The sequence below is a fragment of the Colletotrichum lupini genome, chromosome 6 (assembly GCF_023278565.1).
Source record: "Colletotrichum lupini chromosome 6, complete sequence".
NCBI lineage: Eukaryota > Fungi > Ascomycota > Sordariomycetes > Glomerellales > Glomerellaceae > Colletotrichum > Colletotrichum lupini.
Window position 1 is genome coordinate 2,778,258 of NC_064679.1, and position 25,788 is coordinate 2,804,045.

The 25,788-nt window shown below is 55.4% G+C and overlaps 10 protein-coding genes across 10 annotated transcripts; 4 read left to right on the forward strand and 6 right to left on the reverse strand.

Annotated features, from left to right (window-relative positions):
* Window positions 1-710: 710 nt before the first annotated feature.
* On the forward strand, window positions 711-1,807 carry CLUP02_12335 (uncharacterized protein; the record flags this gene model as incomplete). Its single annotated transcript, XM_049291299.1, has 2 exons — window positions 711-761; window positions 818-1,807. 2 exons carry the CDS (start codon window positions 711-713, stop codon window positions 1,805-1,807), a joined length of 1,041 nt encoding a protein of 346 aa, XP_049148444.1.
* Window positions 1,808-2,253: 446 nt separating this feature from the next.
* Window positions 2,254-2,774, forward strand: CLUP02_12336 (uncharacterized protein; the record flags this gene model as incomplete). Its single annotated transcript, XM_049291300.1, has 2 exons — window positions 2,254-2,606; window positions 2,693-2,774. 2 exons carry the CDS (start codon window positions 2,254-2,256, stop codon window positions 2,772-2,774), a joined length of 435 nt encoding a protein of 144 aa, XP_049148445.1.
* Window positions 2,775-2,914: 140 nt separating this feature from the next.
* Window positions 2,915-4,247, forward strand: CLUP02_12337 (methyltransferase; the record flags this gene model as incomplete). The annotated part of the gene is made up of 5 exons (XM_049291301.1): window positions 2,915-3,265; window positions 3,389-3,399; window positions 3,459-3,544; window positions 3,656-4,082; window positions 4,148-4,247. 5 exons carry the CDS (start codon window positions 2,915-2,917, stop codon window positions 4,245-4,247), a joined length of 975 nt encoding a protein of 324 aa, XP_049148446.1.
* Window positions 4,248-4,322: 75 nt separating this feature from the next.
* Window positions 4,323-4,721, reverse strand: CLUP02_12338 (U6 snRNA-associated Sm-like protein LSm6; the record flags this gene model as incomplete). Its single annotated transcript, XM_049291302.1, has 3 exons — window positions 4,323-4,348; window positions 4,402-4,515; window positions 4,610-4,721. The coding sequence occupies 3 exons, from the start codon at window positions 4,719-4,721 to the stop codon at window positions 4,323-4,325; spliced, it is 252 nt and encodes an 83-aa protein (XP_049148447.1).
* Window positions 4,722-5,470: 749 nt separating this feature from the next.
* Window positions 5,471-7,004, forward strand: CLUP02_12339 (uncharacterized protein; the record flags this gene model as incomplete). The annotated part of the gene is made up of 2 exons (XM_049291303.1): window positions 5,471-5,781; window positions 5,849-7,004. 2 exons carry the CDS (start codon window positions 5,471-5,473, stop codon window positions 7,002-7,004), a joined length of 1,467 nt encoding a protein of 488 aa, XP_049148448.1.
* A 644-nt stretch (window positions 7,005-7,648) lies between these two features.
* On the reverse strand, window positions 7,649-13,513 carry CLUP02_12340 (uncharacterized protein; the record flags this gene model as incomplete). Its single annotated transcript, XM_049291304.1, has 8 exons — window positions 7,649-8,787; window positions 8,846-9,093; window positions 9,160-9,941; window positions 10,029-12,061; window positions 12,112-12,158; window positions 12,212-12,694; window positions 12,761-12,780; window positions 12,836-13,513. 8 exons carry the CDS (start codon window positions 13,511-13,513, stop codon window positions 7,649-7,651), a joined length of 5,430 nt encoding a protein of 1,809 aa, XP_049148449.1.
* A 1,916-nt stretch (window positions 13,514-15,429) lies between these two features.
* CLUP02_12341 (uncharacterized protein) lies at window positions 15,430-16,418 on the reverse strand (the record flags this gene model as incomplete). The annotated part of the gene is made up of 2 exons (XM_049291305.1): window positions 15,430-16,051; window positions 16,114-16,418. Coding segments are annotated over 2 exons (927 nt in total), but the record flags the coding sequence as incomplete, so codon positions are not given.
* Window positions 16,419-17,111: 693 nt separating this feature from the next.
* Window positions 17,112-18,509, reverse strand: CLUP02_12342 (uncharacterized protein; the record flags this gene model as incomplete). Its single annotated transcript, XM_049291306.1, has 3 exons — window positions 17,112-17,334; window positions 17,480-18,087; window positions 18,384-18,509. The coding sequence occupies 3 exons, from the start codon at window positions 18,507-18,509 to the stop codon at window positions 17,112-17,114; spliced, it is 957 nt and encodes a 318-aa protein (XP_049148451.1).
* Window positions 18,510-19,212: 703 nt separating this feature from the next.
* CLUP02_12343 (helix-loop-helix DNA-binding domain-containing protein) lies at window positions 19,213-20,672 on the reverse strand (the record flags this gene model as incomplete). Its single annotated transcript, XM_049291307.1, has 2 exons — window positions 19,213-19,905; window positions 19,974-20,672. 2 exons carry the CDS (start codon window positions 20,670-20,672, stop codon window positions 19,213-19,215), a joined length of 1,392 nt encoding a protein of 463 aa, XP_049148452.1.
* A 3,000-nt stretch (window positions 20,673-23,672) lies between these two features.
* On the reverse strand, window positions 23,673-25,616 carry CLUP02_12344 (delta-1-pyrroline-5-carboxylate dehydrogenase; the record flags this gene model as incomplete). The annotated part of the gene is made up of 3 exons (XM_049291308.1): window positions 23,673-25,172; window positions 25,239-25,346; window positions 25,419-25,616. The coding sequence occupies 3 exons, from the start codon at window positions 25,614-25,616 to the stop codon at window positions 23,673-23,675; spliced, it is 1,806 nt and encodes a 601-aa protein (XP_049148453.1).
* Between the last annotated feature and the right edge of the window lie 172 nt (window positions 25,617-25,788).

Genomic DNA, 25,788 nt, shown 5'->3' on the forward strand with positions numbered 1-25,788 from the left:
GTGTTGTTTGCTGTTGGTATCCGTGTTCCCTGTTTCATACATAACTTGCCGGCTTCCGTCTGACCATTGAGAACCAAGATCACGCATCTCATCCAGGTTTTTTTGTTTCCATCCTTCACCGCCCAGGACCCCTTGAAGTCCCCTTATATTCACCAGTGCCCCTCTAATACGAGGTCACCTTCTATTCCCATCCTGTGTAACTGATACTCGATAACCGTGGCTTCTGGCTTTGTCATGTACCTTACCTCGGTTTTTGACATCGTCTCCGACCCTTAACTAAACGACTCAAACAACATCAATACTCTGTACCAATATTACCATAGCGATCTCTTTTTCTCGCCCGATTAAGAAGCCACAGCGCCTCGCCCATTATCGAAAACCACAGTCTCTGAGCTTGTTCTCGGTCTACCGCCACGGACAACGCTCTTCGCCGCATCCGACAAGACATTGTGAACCAGTCCGATTGCAGCAGTTCAGGAACGTCACACCTCCGAGGCCAGAATCGACTTCGGTCGCAAGAGGGACCCCTGCCTTCACGTATTCTTCCTCACTTCAAGAAGAGAGCTGTGCTCCATCTCTGTTCGCTTTGGTCGACATTTTCATATCTGATACCACGCACCTTCCTCACCTTCCTCCTCAGACCTTGAGCAAACCTCCCTCTCACCACCACACAACGCCATACACATCAACTTCATTCAACGCGAATCACAATGGGCAAGCGAGTATTTGTTGACTGGGAGTTGTGGCAGCAGATGACTTTTGTAAGTCTACAAATCGGTACATCCTAAGCTTCATGACTAACACACTTGTCTCATAGGTACTGGCTTGTGCCATCGGCGTCGTCTTCATTATAGGCTTTGTGAAGCTATGGTGGTCAAACCGATACATGGCCAAGCTCGAAATCATTGACGCGGAAAAGAGGGCACATGCCTCAGAGATGGAATCAACCGGCCTGCCGCCCCCACGAAAGCAATCCGAAATCCCCTTTGGCGTCCGCGCCATTCAGTCCGGCATCGAGGTCGACGGCATCTGGATTTCTCGCCCCGCCACCCCTGCCACCGATTCCCCTCCCAATTCCGCCAAGGGCAAGGGCAAGTACGTCTCTATGGGTCCCATCTCACCCGCCTCAACGAACTCCTCAGACCCCTTTGGCTCTCCGCCTTCGTCTCGCGGCGGCAACGGTGTTACGATTGGTCCTCAGACATATCGCCCCAAGTCGTTCACCGGAAACGCCGTTGCGAGCCGTGCCGACGCGCTGAGCCAGCTTGAGGGCAACCCGAATCCGCCAACCGCACCCTCCTACAGCACTTACCAGCCCCGCGGAAACGTCGCCCATTCCGAGTCCTCGGATGAGGCCAGTAGCCCTGTCAGCCCCATCGATCGCGGCAACGCTGGCATCAGCAGCGAAAACTACAACGGCATCGACGTCCGAGTACCTGTCCGAGCCTCACCCGTCGTCAACCGCCAGCTCAACAAGGTTCGCAACGTCACCGGCGGTCCCGCTCAGCAACCGACGACGGGCGGCGGTGTCCGCTCTTTCAGCGGCAGCTTGCAGCTGCCCAAGAACGGCAAGGGAACGTACTCTACCGTGCCGCAGGTCTCGCCCGGCGGGGATCTCACTGATCCGTTTGCTACGCCTGTTACTACCCCTGGTGCCGACCAGGCGTTGCTTCCTTCTCAGCAGCAGCAGCAGCAGGGAGTTCATCACGTTAAGTTTGCGAATGTTGAGTATATCACCAGCCAGCGCTACGCCAGCGATGGTAGCAGCGGGAGCAGCGGCAGCAGTAGCAGCAATAATCACAACTAAGTCCTCTTTTAGGCTTGGGTAGTGTGGTTGATTGACGGTACATCAGCATCGGATGGTAAAGCGAGTTTTCTTTTTGGCTTCCTTCTTTCTTTCGCGAATCTTCTCACAAACTTGGAGAGTAATATCGTAGCAACTGTATGAGTAACAAAGGGCAATCTGTCGAATATGGACAGCGGGGGGTTGGATACTAGGTTCCGTGGCCTCTCCTTCACGAAAGAGATGGCATACGAGGGGAAAGGCGTTTCAGGCATGTAAAAAAGAATTCATCATCGAGAACACGTTAGACGGTGGGCACCTCTTGCGCCGCAAGGTCTCTCGTCGAACCCCGCTCTCAAACATGAGAGATTGGGGCAGACTATCATTAAAAGGACAGCGTTCCATCCATAGAATAAGCACAATCACAAGAAAGAAAAACAATCATAATAACACTTGGCCAATTACCTGCAATGAGGCAGTATGTATCGATTGAGACCGATGGCCAGGGCATCGATTTGGTGCAATGCAATTACTTTAACAGCGCCGCTCGGCTCGCAACTCTGCGCTCCGGACTTCGGCGTGGCTCCGCGCACGTCGGCACCGGCGCCGGTTATGGCGACGCAAATGGGACCCCGCTCGTTCGACCTCCGCTCGTCCAACCCCCATGGAAGCAATCCTCCTCAGCCCCGTGCCCCCACATAATTGACATGACGTGCGTGATGAATGGAGAAGGGGAGACGATCCGTATCGGCGGCCAAGGGAATAACCGCGATCAATCCCCCTCTTCTACGCTTGCTTTCACACACTCTATCCTCATTGTGAAGTCCGTTTTTGGGAAATATCGCGCAATTGCATCTTGGGTTTAGCTCCTTGCGAATACAAGATCCTACTAAAGGAACGGGCTCTCAGATCCAAGCAACTTGACACGGGCGTTTTGAGACATCTTCATCCGCAGCATAATTACATCACGGTTTTGAGCATACTTGTATAGACAGACAGGTCATCACCAACTCAACTCAATCTCGAACGTCAAACACAGCACCTAACGAATCCTCAACTTCAGAAAACCACGGACCCCAAAAAAGGAAGAATTAGAAAAAAGAAGAAAACACAACAACAACAACCACCACAATGTCCCCAACATCCCTCCACCAAGGCGCCTCAAAAGGCTTCGCAGACGCTGCAACCTACGACGCCTACCGCCCCTCCTACCCCGCCGCCGCGACCCAAAAGTTCCTAGAGCACCTCCGCCTCGCCGACGTGCCGCACGCCAAGATCCTGGACCTGGCCGCGGGCACGGGGAAGATGACCGAGGTGCTGGCGGCGCGGCACGAGGGGTTCGAGGTCGTGGCTGTGGAGCCGCACGAGGGGATGAGGGCGGAGCTGGAGAAGAAGGGGCTGAGGGGCGTCGAGGTGAAGGATGGGTTCGCGGCGAGGTTGCCGCTCGGGGAGGAGTGGGGGGACGGTGCTGTTGTTGCGCAGGTGAGTTTTGGTGCTTCTTTCTTGGAAGTTGATGGGGGGGGTTTTGTTTTGGGGTTGCGAGGAATGAGATGGAAGAGCTTGTGCTTTTGTTGGGGATTGATGGCTGACTTGTGTTCTACACAGGCATTTCACTGGTAAGACGATCCATCATCTGGACTCAGGATTGTGGACAGAAGCTCATGAGAAAGCATAGGTTCGCAACGACAGAGTCACTAAAGGAGATTCATCGCGTCCTGAAGCCGACTGCCGTGCTTGGTTTCATCTGGAATATTGAAGATTGTAAGTCTTCCCGCTCGTTCTCGATCCTCAGGAGACACATACTCCATGTTACGCGAGGACGCACAAAAAAAAAAAGAAAGGAATGCTAATGAAATCCCCACGCGATCACAGACAACAAGCCAAAGCACTGGAAAGCAAGCACGCCCTGGGAACAGTCCCTCAACGAGCTCGTCTTCACCCTTGGCGGTGACGGCCAGCCGCGCTTCCGCGACTTCGTCTGGAAGGACGTCTTTGACAGCCAGCTCGACGCCAACCCGCTGCGCGCCGTCAAGGACGTCGTCCTCGAGGGCGGGCGCAAGATGCCCCTCTTCAGCGTGCCCGTGGGCGAGGAAAAAGTGCCATTCACGGTCTGGCTGACGCCCGAGGCGGTGTGGAACCGGCTGCGGACGCTGAGCCAGGTCGCGGTGCTCGAGGGGGCGCGGGCCGCGGCGTTCAAGGCCGAGTTTGATGCCATTCTAGGCGGGGAGAGCGTGGAGAGGAATGAGAAGGGGGAGGTTGCGTTGCATGGGGTTACGTATTTTGCGTGGACTTCGAGGTTGTAGCCGTGGTGAGATGGTCTGCATCGTAAGTGGGGGGTGCTTTTGCTGTTCTGGTCAGACGAAGGCGAAAGGGTGCAGAGAACGTTCGGCCATATGGTAGAATTGAGGGTATAATTTCTTCTGCGTTGGTAGATCTCATGAAGGACGCCTCCCGAGCACTCTAGACTCGTTCATAGACCTCTTCGCTAGTGGATAGAGTCCAGTAACCGATCCATTGTTGACGTCTTCATCCGCGCCTCCTAAGAGTCTGCCGAAATGTACATGACTGCACTGTCTGTCAGTTGGAATGAATTGAAAATGGGATGGAGTGAGAATCACCGTTGTTTCCTCTCACAAATGCGTCGCCGTATGACCGCCTCTTGGTGCCGTTGACGTACTCCTCCGTCTTCTCCAGGGCGATGTTCATGTAGCCATCAACGGACTGAAGCTCACCTATAATGAACGTATACGGTCAGAGACTTCTCACCACATCAAGAATAGAGCCTGGGCTCATCTCATTTTTGGTAATGACGACTGAGGCACTCACCCTTGTAGACGACGCCCGAATTGAGCTTCACCGTGACGGGGTTGCCGATGATATTGCTGAGGAAGCTGGAGGGGTCCTTGCCCTCGCCCTGGCTGATGTTTCCGTTCTCCATTGTCGTTGTCTGAATGTTGTGAGATGGATATGAGTTATTGGAGAGGGCTTCGGGATGTAGGTTGTTCCGTGGCGGGTTGACGTGACGGTGGGTGGTGGTTGAGGCTGTGGGACGTCAAACTGGTGATGATGTTGGCAGAATTGCTGGCAGCTGGCGGTAATGGTGTTGACGGCTGCCCTCTGTTAGAGCATCGAAGGCCTGTGTACCTGGGGTACCTGGATTGCACCTGGTGTTAGCTTTTCCCAGGGTCAGCTCGCACTGTAGGGCTACCCGAGCAGCGCACACTCCAAGCTGAGCAGCGTGCGAAGGCGAACTCCATCCCCCTCCAGGTCCTCCCCTGGACCCTGGTAAGGTGGGACCAGCCGAATCAATCTTTTTGCTCTCACCACGGAAACAACGGCGGCCCCCCCAAATCCCAACCCAAATATTTGGTGGTGGTGCGCGAGCCTGGACGCCTCGTCGTCCCCCTCTCCCCTTCTTCTGTCGCATTGTTCGTGATGTTTCTACCTGCCGCCTTCTCCTTTGGGCCCAGCCTCTGGCGCCTACTCTGCATGGCCTGACCTTTTCTCCGTTACAGAAAGTTCACTTGCAAAAAAACCACAACGGCCACATAAAGTCGGTACAGAAATCACCTCATCCAAATTCCTGCGCCTTGGACCCTGCAAATTGCACCGGATCGCATAACGAATTCCGAGTCAAAATTTGCCCCGCCGCTCAGTGTATTTAGAAGAAACGTCCGCTTGTGAGCCATGGCAGACGCAGCTAAACCCAAGAGGCGCCTTCCCTTCAAGCCCACCGCTTTGCGACAAAAGTCCGACCCGAAGCCCGCGACGCAGAAGAACGACAACGAAGAAGAAGATGACGACGACGATGGACTCAGTCTGTTCAAGCGCTCCGCCGAGTTCTTCCCCGTCGCAGTCGCCGAACAGGAGCGGCGTATGAAACGGAAGCAGGCGGAACGAGAGAAGAGTACACAAGCGCGCTCGCCAGAGCGCGAGACGGAGCCTGCGCCGAGAGCGAGCGAGGAGCCCGGCAAGACCGACGTTGAAGGGGAAACAAGGTACGCTCCCAACACATATTCGCACTACCACCATGGCTGTCTTCTGACACCAATTTCCACCTGTTAGGGAACCCGGCACGCCGCCATCCAAACGCTCGCGAACCAGCGACGAATCCCCGCAATCGAGAACAAGGCAGTCGCCTTACAAACGCCGCGAAGGCACAGAAACACCTTCGAAGCGCTTGACCCGCGCCGCCGCCTCGCGGACGCCTCGGAAGCAGGAGGTGATACCCCACAAGCCCGTCATCGCGATCGAAGATAGCGACGAAGACCTCGACGACGTCGACGATGTGGCCAGCGACGATATCTACGAAGCATCGCCCGTCCGCAAGACGCAGCGCCGGAGACAGACTTCGGAGCCCGAGGTGTCGCCTCTCATGATTGACTCGGACGACCCCTTTGTAGAAGGAATGGACAAAGACAAAAGGTCATCTGTCGCAGGAGCGGCAGCGGCACCGGAAGAAGAGGAAGATGATGAATTCGAGGAATACGTCCGACGCGCCATGGAGCGTAAAAAGGCTCTCGAGCAGGACGAGAACCAGCTCGTCAACGTTTTCGTCACCTCTGATATACCAGGCACCAGGGATCGGCAGTTCCGCTTCACGCTTGCCAAGCCGCTTAAGGTGATTCGTATGAAGTGGATTGAAGTCCAGCTGGAACGTATTGAGATTCCTCGCTCGGAAGTGGAAAGTGTATTCCTCACATGGCGCGGTCATGAGCTGTATGACACCACGACACTGCATAGTCTCGACCTGGAGGCTACGTTCCGCAAGAACGGCGGCGGCGGCGGTGGCGGCGACGGTGGAGCAGATTTGTCCGAGGGCTTCAAAGACGACGACTGGACAAACGTGCATCTGCAGATATGGACGCGCGAGTTGTGGGAAGAGCACGAGAAGCAAGAGGCGCGGAGGAGGAGACACGACCTCGGGGACTACTCTGACGACGAAGGCGGCGAGCAGGGCGATGGCGCGGATGCCATCGAGCCAGAGGTGGAGCAGAAGATCAAAGTTCTCCTCAAGACCAAGACGGACGAGCCGCTCAAGACTTCGGTGAGGCCGTCGACCACCATCGGAACGCTCATGGAGTTGTTCCGGAAAATGCGTGGGCTGGCTGAGGACGCGCCCATCACGCTCATGTTTGACGGTGACGAGCTCGGAGAGGAGACGACTGTCGAGGAGGCTGACATCGGCGACATGGAAACGATTGAGGTCTACATAAGATGAGGTCTCACGATTTACGCGTCGGCCGAGATCAGATGAGGATGTCAGCCTCGGCCTTTTTTTTCTCGTTGAAACAAAGTGTCACGGCCCGGAATGGCAGTGGCTCGAGTCTGGATATCTGGGGGAAAAGGGGGCAAAGATGAGGCCCTTGAGGAGGGATGTAATTCAAGATACCCGGGGAGTTTTTAGCGGTTTTCTTTTTCCCACGGGAGGTAGCGTTGGCATGGAAAGTTGAAAAAGCTTTTTGAACCTCTTGATGTTGAGTTCGTTCACCTGGATCGGAACGGGACCGCGGTGCCCCTATTTTGAACCACCCCTCCAAACCTTTACAGAGAAACTGTGCCTCACTTACATCGCCAACTCATCGTTATCAAGCCATCGAGCACTGCACATGGAAAACTAGATCATCAGCCATGTCATTATGTGATTTTGTTGATTTATCATTACTCATCAAAGCCATGCCCTTCCTCTGTGTTGTGTTTCCGACAGACAAACCCATCCCGGACAACATCGAGAATATGACTCCAAAACCACCACACCAAAAACCTCAAATCAGCAAAGATCTCTGCAACTCATTTCTCCTCACCCATCACTTTCCCCTCCGAATCCCTCACCTCCCACAGAAACCCAGGACACGTCTCAGCCGTTCAATGCTTCTCGCCGCAGCCGGGGCATTTCTCCTTGCTCTCGTCCTGCGGGAAACTCCACATCTGCCCGGCGCTGGCGTTCCTCGTCTGGGCCGCGAAATCACTCTTCTCGTCCCTGTTGCCCGCCGCCGCATCCTCCGGGTCCTCGTACTCGTCCTGCCGCGCCGTGATGCTAAAGTACCGACTGGCGTTGTACTTTTCGCCCAGCCGCTTCGCGACGTCGTTGGCCTCGTTGAGGGAGACGAGGCGCCGCTTGGCCGGGTTTTGTTCCTGCACGGCGCGGACGGCGCGCCACGTCTTTTGTTTGTCGGTGAGGCGGGCGGGGGGGTTGCCATTGCTGTCCGCATCCTTGACCTCCTCTTCGTCATCGTCCTTCTTGACAAAGGACTCGACGGGCCGGCTGACAATGGTCGAAGGGTCTTGGTTACTCTGGAACAGCGTAATTGGGCTCGGCGCGAGGAATTTCTCGCCCGTGACGTTCTCGCGCGCGATCTCGGCGGGGGTGCGGCCGACTGCGTTCTCGCGGTAGAGGAGCTTCGGTCTGTAACTCAGCAAGGCCTTTGCGAGGACGGCGTCGTGGGCCATGACGACGGTGTGGAGGGGCGTATCGCCCGCGCCGTTGAGCATCTCGAGCTCGGCATTGCCGCCGCTCAAGGAGAACTCGATGAGGCGGGCGAGAACGGCGAGGATCTGGGCGTTGTCCGCGTAGTTCTTGCTCGCGACCGGGTTGTAGTGGTACGTCGTCCGGCGCGAGTTGCACACGGCCGTGATCCAGGCGTGGAGCGGCGTCGTGCCGTTGTTCTCGGACAGGTTGTTGCGCTGCTGGGCGAGGTGCGGGCGGATCCCGGCGTCGACGAGGTCGAGGACGGGCCCGAGGCGGCAGGCGCGGGGCATCCCCTGAAGAGCGGCGTGGAGAATGTTGTCGCCGGCGTTGTTGCGGGCCATTTGATTCGCGCCGGCTGCGATGAGAGTGCGGGCGAAATCGAGGCGGCCAAAGTGGAAGGCGAGCCAAAGGGGGGTGTCGCCGAGGGTGGACTTGTAGTCGAAGGAGGCCGGGCAGGCTTGGGCTAGGTATTTGATGACTTGGTTTGTGGCCTCTGTTGGAGGTCCCATGACGGCGCAGTGGATTACCAGCTCATCTGGATTTTCTGTGTTAGTGACATTAGGAAAGGGGTATGTGAAAAAGGGTAAACTCACTCTGAATGCCTAGCCACTTGGAGATGGCACGGTCGAAGCCGCCCGGTGCTTGGCTGAGATGCTTCAGTCTTGAATCCTCGCGGGCTGCCTTGGACTTTCCAAAGTCTACGTAGTGACGATGAGGTGCGTCGCCGAGGAACCACTCGACGGCATCAATGTTGCCAGCCATGGCGGCGTGGAGCAGAGGCGGCGTCCTGACGCCGGTGGAGCGGACCACCATGTTCCTCCCGGCCGTAGCCCAGTCCTTTCTGTTCTAGGGGTTAGCAGGCTGATGATACGCGGGGGCGAAAGTGCGTTTGTGAGTTTCTCCTTACCTCTTCCTGCCATAGACTGACAGACCCAGGTAATACTTGGACTTGCGTTTCATCTCGACGCCGCTCTTCTTTACCAAATCATCGAGTGGAATGCCGGCACCGGTGCGGCTGATAATCTCCGCGAGAGCCGCCGTCTTGCCGTGCTTAACGGCCCGGAGAAAGTCGCCCTCAGGGAACTCGAAACGGCCAGTCCTGCCATCTTCCTCATCCTGAGCCACGCCGGCCCCGCTGACGAGCTTCTGGCTCGCAAAGTGGCTGGCCATATCCAGAAGAGTCTTGAGCCCCGCAAGGTCGTCGTGCTGCAGGACGAACTGGAAGAGCGTCTGGCTCGAATTCTTGCAGCTGCGCGCCTTGCCCTCCACGGGCTTGAAGGTGTGCGTCTTTTGGCCCAGAAAGTCGAGCGGCTTGGTCGTGGATTTGACCTGCATCGACACCTGACCAATGTTCTCAATGGTGAACTTCTTGTCGACAATCTCCGAGATGATCTTGGGATCGTCGTTGGACGCTGCATCGCTCTCGTAGTCCTCGTCGTCTTCGTCCTCGGGACCGCCTGTGTCCAGCTTGTACCGCATTGCGTCCCGATCTTCCGGTGCATACTGGGCCATGACGATCTCGAGAATCGCGTGGGCCACGTCGTGGTGGCCACGGAGGTAGGCTAGCGAGAAAGGGGTGTTGTCCTTGCTGTCGTTCACTGCCATCTTGAGAGGAGGCTCCGCCTGATCCTTGCCCCAGGCTTGGAGTGTGAGTGACTTGATCTTCTCCAGATCGCCAGCCCAAGCAGCCTCAAATCCAAGCAGACGTTAGTAAATAAATACCGAACAACAAATAATGTCTTGCACTTACAGCTCAAGGTATGCAGCCTTCCGGACTTCCGTGACATCAGTAACATTACGGAATGAGAAAACGTAGCTGTAGTTGTAGAACTTCTTCTGAGACTCCCAAGGTCTGTTGTGCGACGTGGGGTTGTTATCCGGAAACTTGATGTCGGGATGAATTTCCGCAAAGGTCTTGCCGCCCTTGTCGATGATGGCCTTCTCCAGCTTCTCAAGCGAGGTAATGACCTCCTTGATGGCCTCGATCTTCTCCGGGACGCCCTTGAGCTCCTCAAAGTCCTTCTTCGCCTTCTCGTAGCTCTCCACCCCTCTCTTGTAGTTGACCCTGCGCCAGTAGATGTTCTCAGAAATCTGCCAGTGCTGGTAGGTATCTTCTGGGTATCTCGCAAGGAACTCATCCATTCCGGCGGACAGATGGGGCATAACCTGTGTGAACTTGTCGCTCTTGAAGTCTCGAAGCTTCTTGAGCTGCTGCTGCACGAGGTCGAGAGCCGTCTCTCCCTTGTTGTACGCGCGCTGGTAATCGTTTTCGATGGCGCGGTACGAGTTGGTCGTCATCGTATTGGGGTCCGCACCCTTCTCGATGAGGTTCAGAGCAATATCCGGATCGGTGCAGTTCTTGATTGCTACGATCAACGGCTGATCTGTATGTTGGTTGAACTGCTTCTTGTTGTCCTCATACGAACCAAGTCGGTTGTTCGACTTGGAGAACTTTGCAGCCTTCAGCCAAACGTCAAAGTCGATTTGCGGGTTGGCGCCGGCCTCAAGCAACTTGAGCACAAAGACGGAGTCGCCGTTCTCGATGGCTGTGTGGATCGGCGCGATGGCCACCGGGTTCCAGTAGCTGGCGGCGAAGACCATGTGATTGAGCGCTGTCTTGAGTCCAACCTTGTCGTTCTCCCATAGGGTGTCAATCATCTCCTGGTTGCCGTTCTTAACGTAGCGGTGGAACGCTGTGCATCCGTTCATGTCTGCCTGAGACGAGGTGGCGCCGAGTTTCATCAGGAGAAGAGCCATCGACTTGGCCTTCTCAATGGGTAGAGAAAGGGCGAGGGAGAGCGTCAAAATAGCCGCGGTGGGTTGCTTGTCAGAGTTGAGGAACTTGACGGGGAGGATAGCGTCGCTGCCATAGTCACAGAGAAGCCTAACGGCATCTTCGTGTCCTTCGGAAATGGCAAGGTGCAGAGGCGAGCAGGGCAGATCCCAAGCCAAGACGTCAGTCTTGAAGAAATCGGGCTCGTCGGTCGAGTCGTCTTCCAGGACCAGGTCTTCCTTGCTCTTTTCATTCTCGTCCTTGACATTGACGAAAGACCCGGTCGCCATAGATGTTGCATCTGCCTCAGTGTTGCCCGCGTCCACCATCTCAATGTCATCGTCATCTTCAGAATCGCCGTCCGTTTCAGCATCCATATTTTCGTCGTCCTGCGCTTGAGACGTCTTTGGATCTGGTTGGTCTTGAAGTCGAGTCTGGATTGCTTTGCGACGGCGATCGGCCTTCTGTTCCTCCTCCTCTTCGTTGGTAATGCTCTTGTCCATGAGGATCCTAATCATGTCAGCGTTGCCGCGCTCGGCCGCAAGATGAAGAGCCGTTCTGCCGTCAGCAAGGCGAGCAGTTAGGCGCGAGCCAGACTCGACCAGACAACGGACGACCTCGGGCGTGGAGCTGATGACGGCGAGATGGAGAGGCGTGCGTCCCGTGTAGTCGCGCTTGTTCGGATCGGCGCCTTCTTGGGACAGCCAATCTCGTACTTCCTCGACGTCACCGTCAACGATACTCTGGCAGAGACGAGCCGTGTTTCCAACATAGGCCATGTCGGTCCAGTCATTCTCCGTTAGGGGGTTGAAAGAGCCGATCTGCTGCCGACCAGGATCGTCAATCAAGAAGCTAACCTTGCCTGAGATGTAAATCTCCGCTTCTTTCTCAGCGACTTCGACCTCTTCCGGTGTAACGGCCTTCGGGCAGCCGCCGCAACAGTCTTCGATAACATCCTTGACACGTCCAAAGAAGGCAGGGTGGCGGTGAAGATACACCTCTCTCTCTTCGGGTTGGTTCCATTCGGCGTTGAGCACTACATGCTTGTTAGTAGACCGCTTATAATCAAATCGTGCTGTGACTTACAGAGATCCCTTGTATAGCAGAGCTTTTCAATCTTCTTCGCGTGGAACCTGCCTGATGTCAGACTCTAAATTCATCAGGCGATGGACAAGCTAGAACATACCCGTGACCATATGGCACCGTGAAGGTATGGTAGTTGGACACATCATTCTCGTCAACCCAGTCGGCAACCTCGTCCTCGAAGTTGTCCTTGATGTTGCCATGCAGATGATGAGGGTTGAAACGGTTCGTCGTCGGTCTGCCTCTCTCCTCTCGTCGTTTGTTGAGATATGTATCTCGAACCGACTGCGTGGGAAGTCGTTCAAGGACGAGAAGACGCGCGAGACCCAGAGTCCTCTGGAAGCTGCGCTCAAAGATGGTAGGATCGATGCGGCTGCGATCAAGCTCTGGCCAGTAGACCTCAAAATTGCGGTGGCTGAACTTTGAAAGTCGGTTCTCGTAGGAAGGACTCCTGCGGGTGAGGTCGATTTGGTTGACCTGAGTGATGAAACTTCCCAAGGCTCTAGGAGTCACCCAAACCTGCCTCCCATCGTACGCACCGCCGGCTGCATCGATATCGAAGCCGGTGAGAATTTCACCAACAGACCTGTTTCAAGGTTAGCCTCGTGCTTGATAGTCACTTGGAATCAGACACATCTGCCGGTCTACCTACTTGTACACACGCAATACGATCTGGAATGGCGGTTAGTGCTGGTGACTAATAGCACGAAATTGTGGCAGTCCTCACCTGAATATGACGAGTAGGGTACTGAGAAGCAATAGTGATAGCGTACTTGGTACGGACTACCGTGACCTCTGTCAAGATTGCATCCCGAACAGAGGCCTCAATCTCCTTGATCTTCTCGATGGCCTCTTCATGGGTAAGGTCGTACAAGAAAAGATCCACATCAGACGCCGGGCAGAACTTCTCGTGGTAGTACTCTCGAAGCTTGCGCTTGGTCGTGTTGAACTCTGGCGGAACAGGGAGAAGGGTGTTGATGACTGACGAACCGGCAGCAACGACGTTGTCCCAGTTCATATCGACAAGAGAAGACTCGGAAAAGACGTTAAAGTTCTTTTGGAAATCCTTGAGGCCGGAGACGACAGCGGGCGAGCCATTAGCACGGCGCTTGTCGTCCGGGAGGGCCATGATGTAGCGGTCCTTTTCTTCCTGCGTCTCGGCGGCGAGGAAGCGGGCGCGGGTCCTAATGTTCTTGGTGTCCTTTGTAAAGAGGGGCACGAGGTTGATGTGCGGATCGTCGAGGGCGGGATTCTTGCGGTCCTGGGCAAAGACGGAGCGCAGCTGGGCCTCGTACTTGCGGTAGGGCTCTAGGATCTCGACCATCTTCTTCTCTGGATGGTCGTGGATGTAGTTGACCAGGTCCCCGTGGGGAACTGGCAACTGCTGGAGCTCTGGGAGTGACATTGTGGGAAAGTATTGGGATTGATATTTGATTGAGTCTGGGAGGGGATTGCTTTTATGGAGTGACTCTTTTGGTCGTGTCGTGAGCAGTGTAAGGAGTCGAGGCGTGTAACCCGGCTTGAGCAAGAGGGATTCAAGCACAATAGATCCGTGGGTGGGGTAGACGATCAACGATGTAAGCTTGTCAGATGAGGCTGGGAGGATCAATTGACAGACAATGGAAAAAGGAGAGAAGAAGTCATGAGGATGGAAGTTCACAAGAGATGCGTTTGAGAAGAAGATGAGGAACTGAAGCTATCTTATAATCTGGAGGGCGCCGTTTGGCGCATTCCTTCTTGACCGTTTGTTCTCGCAAAAAGGAGGGGATGAGGATTTTAGATCGTCCCAGGCAAAACCATGTCAGATGCAAGGTACCTTTTTCGTGTCTTGTCTACCGTAGAGGTACATAAGCCTAGCGCTATTACGGATGCGTCCTGTCATCAAACCAGCAGCTCAGCTCGGTACCAGGGCTGCTGCGAAGCGGTACCTTTACCAACCACGAGACTTGCCTACATAGACGAAATCACATCCAATGGGTGGAGGGCCAAAGTTCCATGGCGAAACGAGAATCACGTATGGGTACAGGCATAAAAAATAAAAAATAAAAACTGTGCCGCATGAAGCTGTCACGTAGTTTAGGCAGGATACGCGCTCCAAGGGACAAAAAGAGAGAGCTCTGACACGCTTCGGGGCATGCAGGGGGGTATGTTGCCTAATTCGCGGCGAGGTCTTTGACACGAAGTCCAGTGACCGCCGTATGGATCCACTATTCTCTTCCCGCCGTGGACCGCCACTGCCCGCTGTTGCCTGCCTGGTGCACTCCCCATCCTTGACACAAAACTCAATTGGGTCGATTCCAACCTCATGAACGACATCCGAGGCCGGCTGCAGCCTGGATCATTTGCAGATCTCGAGTATCTTTGATTAGATGAATTTAGCAAAAGGAAATGTTGTCTGGACTCACCAGCATGTCAGTCACCGGTGGTTGGGAATAGCTTCGGGTCATCTGATCTTTGTCACTGTCCTGCCAGGCAGAACCATGGCCTAGACCTTGCTACGTGGTTTCTTCATCTTAGAAAGTGAACTTGCGACAGGACTTTCATCTGTCCTCAATTCTTTCTGGGTCACATCACTAGATTCAAAGTCGTGATTTCGATCATAAGTGCCAGAGCCAAGATACGCAGAGGTACTTCGAACATTCCAATTTCTCATGCCACCTGCCGCATGCCAAACCCATATCCTGTATGGGATTCAAACAGTCCGGGACAATCATAGATTATTCAAACAGAAGAAATCACCGAGTACGTGGGATCGGTCTTAGAAAACGTAAGCTCCGGTGTTTCGTCATGAGATTGCTCCGCGAAGTCAGCCATCGTACACACTCACTTGATATTCGAATCGCCGAGCCAACGACTCTTGATTACTATTTTTTCCAGATGACCAGCCACTGTAATTCTCATAGGTCTGGACGGGGTTTCGAAACCCGGTATTCTCAACCACGCACTACCTATACTAGCACGACTCAGTGGGAAAGCTTTCTCGCTATTGCAGCGTGGAGCAACACACGCGCGAAGGCTAAACTATCACTCGTTTGTCTTCGTCTCGAAGGGATAGAGCGAACAGAGCCGACAGAGTCAGCCATCGGCACATAAATTCAAGGTAACGATCTTGCGTTGCAGCAAGAAGGGAGCTGATGTACTCCCCTTACCGGGTACTTGTGTGGGAATGCTCTTCATTATAATTATCAGACTCCCTCCGCTTAACCGAAATTTCGAAGTACTCCGTTGACCTTATGCCGAAGTGATCGCTGCCGCCCTCTCCAAATCAAGTACTCTTACATGTTCCCGACCGTATACTCCCATCATCCTCGAGCGCTGTCATCATTCCGTATCGTCACAGCTAAACCCAGGCACATACTCCATCAAGATCCCAGAAACCTCCAGCAGACGATTGTCCACGTCTCCCCCTATTGGTATTTGCACCGTGCAATGTGCCTTGGGCAATCTGATACCCTTCTCCACGCCCATGCGGGATTGCAACCGATTCAACCGCGCATTAGCAATCCCATCACACTGAGACTGGCGGATCACCTCCTCCTCGAGCAAGTTGACGGGCTTCTTCTCCCCCTCGCCTCCGGCCTCCTCATCCGCCTCGTCTCTCTTGAAATCGTCGTCGTCCTCCTCGTCGCTATCGGATCCCCAGAGATACTCGTTAGCGGCGCCCCGGCGGACGTAGTCGACAAATTCCTCCTCAAACTCTGGCGTCCACGCGCCGAGCCCCCGGCGTTGCCGCGCCCGCTGGATGCACGGCGAGAAACGGCGGTCAAAGAGCTTGAGCACGGCCTTGAACGGCGTGCCGGAGGGCCGCAGGACGGCGACTTCCAGGACGGTCCAGTCGGACGGTTGGAAGACTTGCGCTATCACCATGCGCAGGTTGCCTTCAAAGGGGGCCCGGCCGCCGACGGCGGTTCCGGTGATGATGTTGCCACGATAGTATGGATTTCTTTCACAGGAATCATCAGCAAATTTAGGCCAGGATTTTTTCGTTAATCGTAGGTAGCTCACGGTGAGTATGCCATCTTGAGCCAGTTGACGATGGACCTGTAGAAATCTCCAGCTCCACGCGCTAAGCCGAGGAAAAACCTCTTGATGGACTCCAGAATGGCCGACATTGCTCCCGCCCGAAGCCTCGTGCTGAAAATTGTCCTATCAAAAACACCCGGCCCTTGGCGTGTCGTGTGCTGAATGGTACAATGTGGGCAAGATGTAAGAATGGCGTGAGGGCGCAACGTGGGACTAAAAGTTGGGATGAAAAAAAAAAAAATAGTCGCAAAAAGGGCGCTGGGGCATTGAAGATGTACATAGTGGAGGACCCTTGTCTGATATGCCCGATTGGGTAATTAGCTAGAGCTTGTGTGGAGACGTGCTGCAGAAAGCATTGACGCCAAAGTTGACGCTAGCGGCACGCTTACCGAGATATCCCAGCCTGCTGGGTCACCGGTGAGTCTCGGTGTGGCCGGCGAGGTCTAAGTTAGAGTCGAGAGAAGGCCACGAGACGAGCTTCTGACAACTCTACACAGGTGCCCATCAACTGGGCGAACATACTTGCCAGGGAGCGTTGTTGGAAGGGTATCTCCTCACAAGCGCCGCACAGACACATCTCATGGAAAACACGCCATCACCTCCCGCATGAAGTTTCATGACACTGCAACGGAAGGCCGGGTCCACAACACCCAACTTTCCACGTTTCCGGCCGGATGGAAGGGCAAAAAGGTCCCTTGTGGCTAGTACTTTTTCATCCCAACCGACTTGGGTGTATTTCGAGAATACCATGTTTGCAAGCGCAATTCCATCCACAACCTTCCCTCCGAGCTTCCTGTTTTTCAGCTTCTTGTGTTCCGCAAACGAAGCCCGGTATCCTCTCCATAACGCCTCATAATGCTCCAATATCCAACGTACACACAGTCTCTCTCTAAATATACACAATAAAAGTCTCCTGTACTTTTAAGAACCTATAAAACCTCCCTCCCGTGTCTGTAAGATGACGACGTTGAAGATAGGATTCAGCACAGCCATCTCGACGCCGCAAACCCAGCCACGAACCCGCCCAACACAAGCGAGACCCCAATCGCCGCCGTCAGACTCTCGCTGACCTCGCGGTCGATCCACCGCTGTCTGAAGCTGAACTTGCCGAGGCGCATGTGGAACATTTCTTTGACGTCGACTTCGCCCTTCCAGTTGGGCTTCACCCGCATCGATTCGCGTTTGGAGAATTTCCTCTCCACTCTTTTTGTGTTTAATCGCGTCTGGTTAGTTTCCCGTCAGTTTCAAAAGTGAACAAAAAAAAATAGGGGAAAAGGAGAGGTCGAGACCGTGTGAGAGTGGGAAAGGGATGGGGAGGGGAAGAAAGATCGGTAGAGGTGGAACTTACACCAGAGACAAGCAAATGTCTCCCTTCAACTTGGCTTTGAGCTCCAGATCGACATCCAGATTCAGCCCAATTTGCAACCTCACAGGCTTCTCATCCCGGTCCCCGCCCTGCCGGGGAATCACCACCGTCGTCTGCCTATTCAAGTTCCCGCCGTTGCCATTCTTGTTATCAATGTTGATACTTCCACCGCTGCCATTGAACGCGGACCGATCACTGCCGTTGCCATTGTTGTTGTTACCGTTCCCATTCCGGTTCCGGTTTCTCCGCCTCCTCCTCCGGCCTCCGGCCCCGCTACCTGTACCCGTACCCTCACTCCCGCCCCCATTCACGCTGACGCCCGAGTCGACGGTCGAGAACCCCGTGCTGGAATCGCCCGCGCTCGAGGCCGAGTCGTCGGCGCGCAGGCCCAGCTCGGCGAGGATGTCGTTTGCGTCGGGATTGTAGGTAGATGGGCTTACCGGTGGCGAGGCGTAGCGTCGGTGGTGGGGGTGAGGGTAGGCTGTCATGATGCTTCTCGGAGCCATCTTGCTTTTTTTGTTTGAGTTGATTTGGGCGATTCTGAAGTCGAAGTTTCGTGAGGACTTGGCTCTTGACTCTCCTCTGAGAACCTGATCAAGACTGGGTATCGAAATCGAACGCCAAAAAGGCTCTGTCGGAGAAGAAATAAGTCGTCAATGAATATTGGTAGTTAATGGAGGCGATCACTCAGGCAATATGCCTATTATATACCTATCCAGTTCTTGTCAGATCCCAAGCCAAGGTACCCCATGAAACCCCTCGCCACACTCAACAGAACACGAAAAGACCATATTCCCTGAACTCTCGTTTCAACAAACCCACCAATCTACCATGTTCACGGCGAAAACACCAAAAGACTGTCACAAATGGACCAAACCCGACTTACACGGGCCTCCTCCAACACTGAAGCACCGTCACGTGATGGGTCGATGGTGGAGAAGGACGGGTGAGCGTCTCGTACGATGCCGCCAGACCCTGAAACTCGTAAAAGCGACCCCCGGAACAACCTCATCCATGATCCCTTCTCCAGAGTCCAGACTGTCCTCGCATTCTTTTCTACGTTCCGTCAAAGAAACGAACCGGGATGTAATGCCAACGGGATTTTCAGCCCGTCCTTACCGGGATAACTGAAAGAGAGGGTCAAACGCTTCTTCACCGATCAACGACCCCTATCGTATGTTTGTCAGAACCCCCCGTCAAACCCGTCAAAACGCGGGGAGGATCATTCATAGATGCGGAAACTGAGGTTGGTCGTCCGACCAGTTGTTCTATTAATCCCTTCCAGATATACATTCATCCGTTTTCAATGCAGTGACGTTCCCTATACGCCACGCCTAAAACCGCCGCAACTCCATCCCAAGTGTCCGTCACTGTATTTCTGCAACTGTGGAAAAAAAAAAGGTCGTGCCTTTTCTCTCATCGCATTGGAGATGGAGAATTCTAGCCCCCTGTAGAGCTTTGACTGTGATTCCCATGTTGTTGAGGATTCTAGAACCTCTCCGTCCCATTTTGTTTTCTCCGCGTTCATGCGATGGCTTCTCGACCAACGCAACATAGAAAGGCCCCAAACCACATTTCGCAAATCTCATGCTCGTCTGACGTCGAAGCGTCGGTTCCGCCAGGGTCTTTCTCCCGGGTATGTAGTGATGAAAACCGAAAACAGCACCACGTTTCCCGCCATCTTCCTTTCTCGTCCGATAATGAATGAGTTTCCCTCAAGTACTGAGCAGATCCCGAACCGACATGCCCCGCCCAGCACCTCTCGTCGGATTCGCAATGCCACCAGCACCAGCACCAGCACCGCTGCCACTCGCCTCCCCAACCGTCCCCCTCCGATCGCTATTCAGCATCAACAATGCAGCCGTCGCCTCGTGGTCCAGATCGCGATCCCGCTGCGGCGCCAGCGCGGGACTCGTCAGCGCCGAAAGGCTGCCGTACCCGCCGCCGTAAGCCTGCGGCCCAAACGCGGGTGATGTCGTCGTCGAAGTGCTGTAGCTGTAGCTATTATGGCGCGGGTGGTCCGTCGAGACGGACGAGTAGGAGTCGTGGCGGTGCCTCGAGTCCTGCGGTAAGAGGGCGGGCGATACGGACGGCTGCTGAGAGCGGGTATGAGGAAGTTGCTGTTGCTGTTGTGGTTGTTGCGAGTATTGCTGTTGCTGCTGCTGCTGCTGCTGCATAGGCGGAAAAGTGGGCGACGGGGCCTCGGAGTCGGTCATCTCCACATCGTCCGGATCTTCTTGGTATCGCGGCACGAATTGCGGGATTTGGCCCCACGGCTCGGCGCGGCTGCCCCCGCCGGAAGGCGTCTGCAGGCCGGACTCGGCGGGTGAACGGGCCTCGGAGGCGTCGCGTTGGGCTTTGAGCTTGGAGACGCAGTCTTCGAGGTACCTCACGTACTCGATTGATGCCTGGACCCATTTCGTGATGATTAGCGAACTGGCAACGGACGAAATCTGAGTGGGTTCCCCCAACTAACCTGTAAGATTGCCAGCTTGTGCATTTCCCCGGTGCAAGCCGGAATCATGCCCTTGAGCACGGCGAACTCCTCATTCATTTTCGATCTCCGGCGCCGCTCGATCAAGCTGTGCGCCGTCTTCCTCGCAATCTTGCGTCCCGCCGCGCTCGTCGCCGACGGCGCCTTCTTCTTGCCCTGCGCCGTGGAAGCGGAGGATGAGGACGACCCATTCGCCGCCGCCGAGCCAGCCTTCCCCGGACCCGCAGCTGCGGACTTGGCACCGGCAGCCGCCGACGGGGCGTCCTTATCCTTGGCCTTGGCCTCGGCCTCGGCCTCGTTCTGCTGTTGAGCGCGCGGCTTCATCTGGATAATCTTGCGTGACCTGGTCGGCGGCGGCGGCAGCGCGAAGCTCTCGTTGGAAGCAGCGGCCGCCGTCTTTTGGGCAGCCGAAGAGCGCCGGCGAGACTTCACGGTCTCGCTGGGCTGGACCGGGTACGGCTTGTTCGCGTTGACGTGGGGATGCGAAATGGGCTGAAAGCTGTTGGTGTTGGCCGGCGACGTCCTTCTCGTGTCTTTTGGGGAGACCCTCGAGGCGTCCTGGACGATTGCTGGCGGCGGCAGTTCAAAGGATAGCTGGAGGGAGGCGAGGTCCTTGGAGCCGTCTTGGCCCTTTATGTCCGTGGAGGACGCGGGCGTGGGTAATAACGTTGGACGCGGCATTGTGTGTGATGTGCGTTTGTGCGTGTGAGTTGTGAGTGAGAGACGGCCAACACGAGAGGAAGACGACGAAAGGTATGAGCGGGCTCTGAGCGATTAACACGAACAGAGATTCCCCGAACGGACAGGAGCTAGATTGAGAACGGGAAGCCGAAGTTTGAGGGAAATTCTCGAGGCTCTACCGCTGAGGGACAAGTTCGGTTGATGTCTGTTTTTGAGGCTGTGCCCGCGGGCAAAAGACGACGGTCGGTGTAGCAGCACCAGAGCTGTTCTGGGCTTGGCGACAGATGCAGAAGCGCCCCCGGTTGATGCGAGGTGTCTACCAGAAGGGATGCAAATCCGATTCGCTGGCACAGGTTCAGACCCGAACTGGGACTCGAGAGTGAGAAAGAGGCACGCGAGTCTCGAAAGTAGAGGTAGCTGGGGGGGGCTTTCTCGTGGAAGAAGAAAAGGTTCGTAGGAGGATGTAGAAGGGGGAAGAAGGCAGAGAGAGAGAGAGAAAGTAAAGGTAATGAACTACAGATACGGCGCACGACCACCACGACCTTGGACTGACTCTCTCACTTTTCTCTCTTCGCCATCCTTGGCCTTGTTCGTCCTTATTGTCTCTCGTGCCTCGCCTGTCTGTTCTCTATCTAACTACAAACCCCCGGACCCGTGTATCCGTAGCTGGCAATGTGTCAAGGCACTCGCTCGCCTCAGATAGCCGTCAGCCTCTTAGCAGCCGTCTAGCCACCCACGCCCCCCCTCTTCCTCATAATGGCCGGGGAGGGTGGTGCTTTCTCCCGGCATAGTGTCAAGAACCCTGATGGAAGTACCTAAAGCAAGAGAAGGAGGGGTGGTTTTGCTCGACGAACTAGCTTGGAGGACAGAGGGCACGCGACATCCCCCCCAGGCCAGAAAGGAAAGGGTCTCTCCCAAAGGGAAAACCCCCGTAAACACAAGCCGGGAGAGTAACGCAAAGTGGACGCAAGAGATACATACAGCCTGGGGGTTAAAAAAAAAAAAGAATAAGACGAACGAAAAGAGACCAAAGAGCAGAAAGAGAAGAAGATGGTCCAATCAAGAGGGCGGACATGGACTCCTGGGCGAGGAAACGGGCAGGAGAGGGCATCGAGGGTTCAATGGCGTCGAGCCAATCAGAGAGGCGGATTCGAGCACATGGTGTTCCTGAATGGCAACTGAGCAATTGCTCCCCCGGCGCCAAGCCGAGCGCCCGCACGCAAGGTTCACTCTTACACACTCCCCCTTCAGATTTCAGATGAGAACCAGAACCCTCCCTCCAAGACGCACGAGCTCACACTCCCGATGGACGCAGTAGAGAAGCTGGCTGGTCAAATGAGATGGTCGGTAATTCTCTCCCACAGCTGCCAAGGCCATGCCTACCTACCTACCTACGCTACAACCTGTGGATGTCCCTTAGTCCAAGGACAAGAGGCACGAGGGTAGGCGTTGCGGCGGGTCTATGAAGCTTAGTCTCCGATTGCGACTTTGTCTTTGGGGTCGAATTGAGGAACCCAGAGAGAGGCACGAGACATGTGCTCAACGTACCGTTGGTCGAAAGAAAAACTCACCGGCTCGCTCTTACACCACCGGGTCCTTCACCAGTGAGCCGCGTTTCCGTGCACTTGTACGAAACGTCCCGGAACCCGTGGGAAATCCCACCTTTCTTCCCCAGCCTCGCGTGCCTGGGCAAAACGTGCCTCTTGTCTGTATCTGTCATTGATGGAGCTGACGTCCCGGTGTTTGAGGTTGATTCGCAGAGCTGAAAGGAGGGTTTGAGCCTACTCGACTCGTACACACACACACACACGACCTATCCGTCCCTACGCAGTAGCTATACTGGACCGATGACGAACCGGGCCCCTGTCCTCTTGTAAAGTGAGCACGTGGGCAACTCTTCTCCTTCAAAGTTGGCCCTTCACATCTTTTCCACCCCTACGACCACGTGAGTTCGCCCACTCACTCGCACGCGCGCTCTGTTGATGAACCTCCCACTCCGACTCGGGCGGCGTACACAGTAAATTCCCCGTTGACCCATCGCCCGTATCGCGGGATATCCCACTTTCGACTCCCATCTTCGTGCGGATTCGATAATTGCCTCAGCCGTTACCGGAATAGTCAAATGCAGAAAAAAGAGGCCGCCTACCGCATCTTCCATGAGGGAAATTCCCCAAACGATGTGCAAAAGCTACCCTGCGTGCCCTTACGTCCAAAGTGAGCCGCATAGCCGCCAGCTACCTCAGGTCATGATCCGGATTCCCTCTTTCTGTCTTCTATCCCTCCCACGGCCTCCGCTGCATCATCCCTCCTTCTCCTTCTGCTTCAAGTGTAGTGGGAGGTAAGCAGGCATAAACAGGCAAAACCGGGGACCCAGAAACTCTATAAAAGAGGAGCCAACCGGCAGCTTTATGTACATACATACGCCAGTTGGCTGTTCTCCAAGCACCCAACTTGGGGCTAGCGGCCGGAAACCAAACCCTTGACCCGCTGCGTGCTATACATTGGTGGGGGGAGATCCAGCAAGAAGCTTGGTTCATGTCACCGCCCCTCCACCTCCATCTTTGCGACCTTCATCCGTTTTCTTGGGTTCACGAACGCGCACGTGACAGTTCAGTATAGCCTTTCGAGAATAAGAGCTCGATTGGATGCCTTTATTGAGCTTCCTGGGTCAAGTTGACGGCACAATTGTTTCACTTACACGCCGGACCTGAGAAGCAATCATGCTTAGGCTAGACAGCACCAGAGCCGCCACATCACCACACGTCCGGGAAGTTGGACTTGATGCGACCTAGGATTGTTTTATCTCATTGAGGTGTGCTGATTAAACAGACTCGATACTTTCATTTTAGACCGTAGAAAATGCTCGTAAATGCTTCACTCATGTCGTGACGAGTCCCAAAAGAACCCAGATATCCCATACCGTCGCCCAAATTTGACAGAACCGGAAAGGAAAAGACTCCATCACAACGTACATCTCTTCCTCTCCACAATGACACCATTTTAAACCTCGTTACTCGGGTACGCAACCTTGGTCGTGGCCGCAAACTCCTCCTTGATACTCCTCAAGCTCACAAACCGGCTCAGCAAGTTCTGGCTGCCCGCCTTGTCGTTCGTCCCGCTCGCCCGGCCGCCGCCAAACGGCTGCTGGCCCACCACGGCGCCCGTGCTCTTGCAGTTGATGTAAAAGTTGCCCGCCGCGTTGCGCAGCTTCTCCTCCGCCACCACCACCGCGGCGCGGTCCTGCGCGAACACGGCGCCCGTGAGGCCGTACTCGCCCGTGCCGTCAATCAGCTCGCACACGTTGGCAAAGGCGTCCGCTGGTGCCGAGGCGTCGTCGTAGGTGTGGATGACGAGCACGGGACCGAAGAGCTCGGTGCTCAGGAGCTTGTGGTTCGCATCCGTGGTGTGGTAGATTGTCGGGTGGACAAAGTAGCCCTTTGACGAATCGTACTTGCCGCCCGCAACGAGCTCGAGAGACGAATCGCTCTTGGCAGCATCAATGACACCCGACAGCTTCTTGAACGAGGCGTCGTGAATGACGGGGCCCATGAAGTTGCCGTGGTCCGTCGGGTCACCAATCTTGATCTTGTTCACCTCGGCAATGAGACCCTCCTTGAACTGCGGCCACAGCGACTTGGGAACGTACGCCCTCGATGTGGCGCTGCACTTTTGGCCCTGGAACTCGAATGCGCCACGGATGGTCTGCTTCACGGCGTTGTCGACGTCGGCGCTCGGGTGGACAAGGTGGAAGTTCTTGCCGCCCGTTTCACCGACGATACGCGGGTACGATGCGTACCGGCCCTCGGCAACGCCCTGGCCGATGGCGCCGTACAGCTTGCGGAAGATAGCAGTGCTTCCAGTGTAGTGGAGGGACGCGAATTTCTTGTGCGACAGCACCTGGTTCGTAATCTCCTCGGGGTTGCCGGGCACGAACTGAATGACATCACGGGGCAGGCCGGCCTCGAGGAGGATGTTGTAGACGAGCCAGTTGGAGGCAATGGCAAAGTCACTCGGTTTCCAGACGACGACGTTGCCGAGCAGCGCGGGGGCACCGGGGAGGTTACCAGCGATAGCGGTGAAGTTGAAGGGGCTGACGGCGTAGACAAAGCCCTCGAGGGCCCTGTACTCTACGCGGTTCCAGACGCCGGGGCTGTTGTGCTGCGGCTGCTGGGCGTAGAGCTCCTCGGCGTACTGAACGTTGAAACGCAGGAAGTCGGCCAGCTCGGCCGCGGCGTCGATCTCGGCTTGCCACGCGTTCTTGCCCTGGCCGATCATGGTGGCGGCCATGATGTCGTAGCGGTATTTGGTGGCGATGAGGTCGGCGGCCTTGAGGAAAATGGCGGCGCGGTCGGCAAAGGGGAGGGACTCCCAGGCGGGCTTGGCTGCGAGAGCCGAGTCGATTGCCTTTGTGACGTCGGAGGGCGAGGCCTGGTGATATGTTGCTACGGTGGTGTTGTGGTCGGCGGGGTTGAGCTGCTTTCTGGTGTCGCCCGTCAAGATCTAGGGGACATTATCAGCTTTACATGGTCGGATTGAGAGCTGTGTAGATGTGTAGGCTCGACTTACCTCTTTACCGCCAACAACGATTGGCACCTCCAAAGGCAGCTTGCTCTGAAGGGTCTTTACTGCGGCATCCAAGCCTTCACGCTGGGCGGAGCCCTTGGCATAGTGGTGCTGTGATAATTGTCAGTCAAGCGCCTCCTCACCAAGCTCCCTCACCAAGCTTTATCCGGCGTTGTAACCTACGTTGGGCTCGTTGGAGATCTTGGGGATCTTAAAGGCAGCAAACGTCGCCATTCTGGTGGATGTCCTCGTCGCAGGAGCGGACAGGCGTGTTGTGAGTCTGGTGGTCGGAACTGCAGAGACGCTGCGTCCAAGGGATGTGATGCGGGAAGAGCTTCGAAGCTGGGAGTTGAGAAGCCCAGTTGCTCGCGTGGACGCCATGATGGGCAGATATGACAGCTTGGTGCTGTGCTGTGTGAACAGTCTCTCTATCGGATCGGACGTGACGGGATGGCGAGGCACACACACGCAGAACAAGTGATGAGCTGTGAGCGATGTGTTGTATGGGTGATGGGCAATTGGTTCGCAGAAGACGGGAGAGCAGGTTACACTC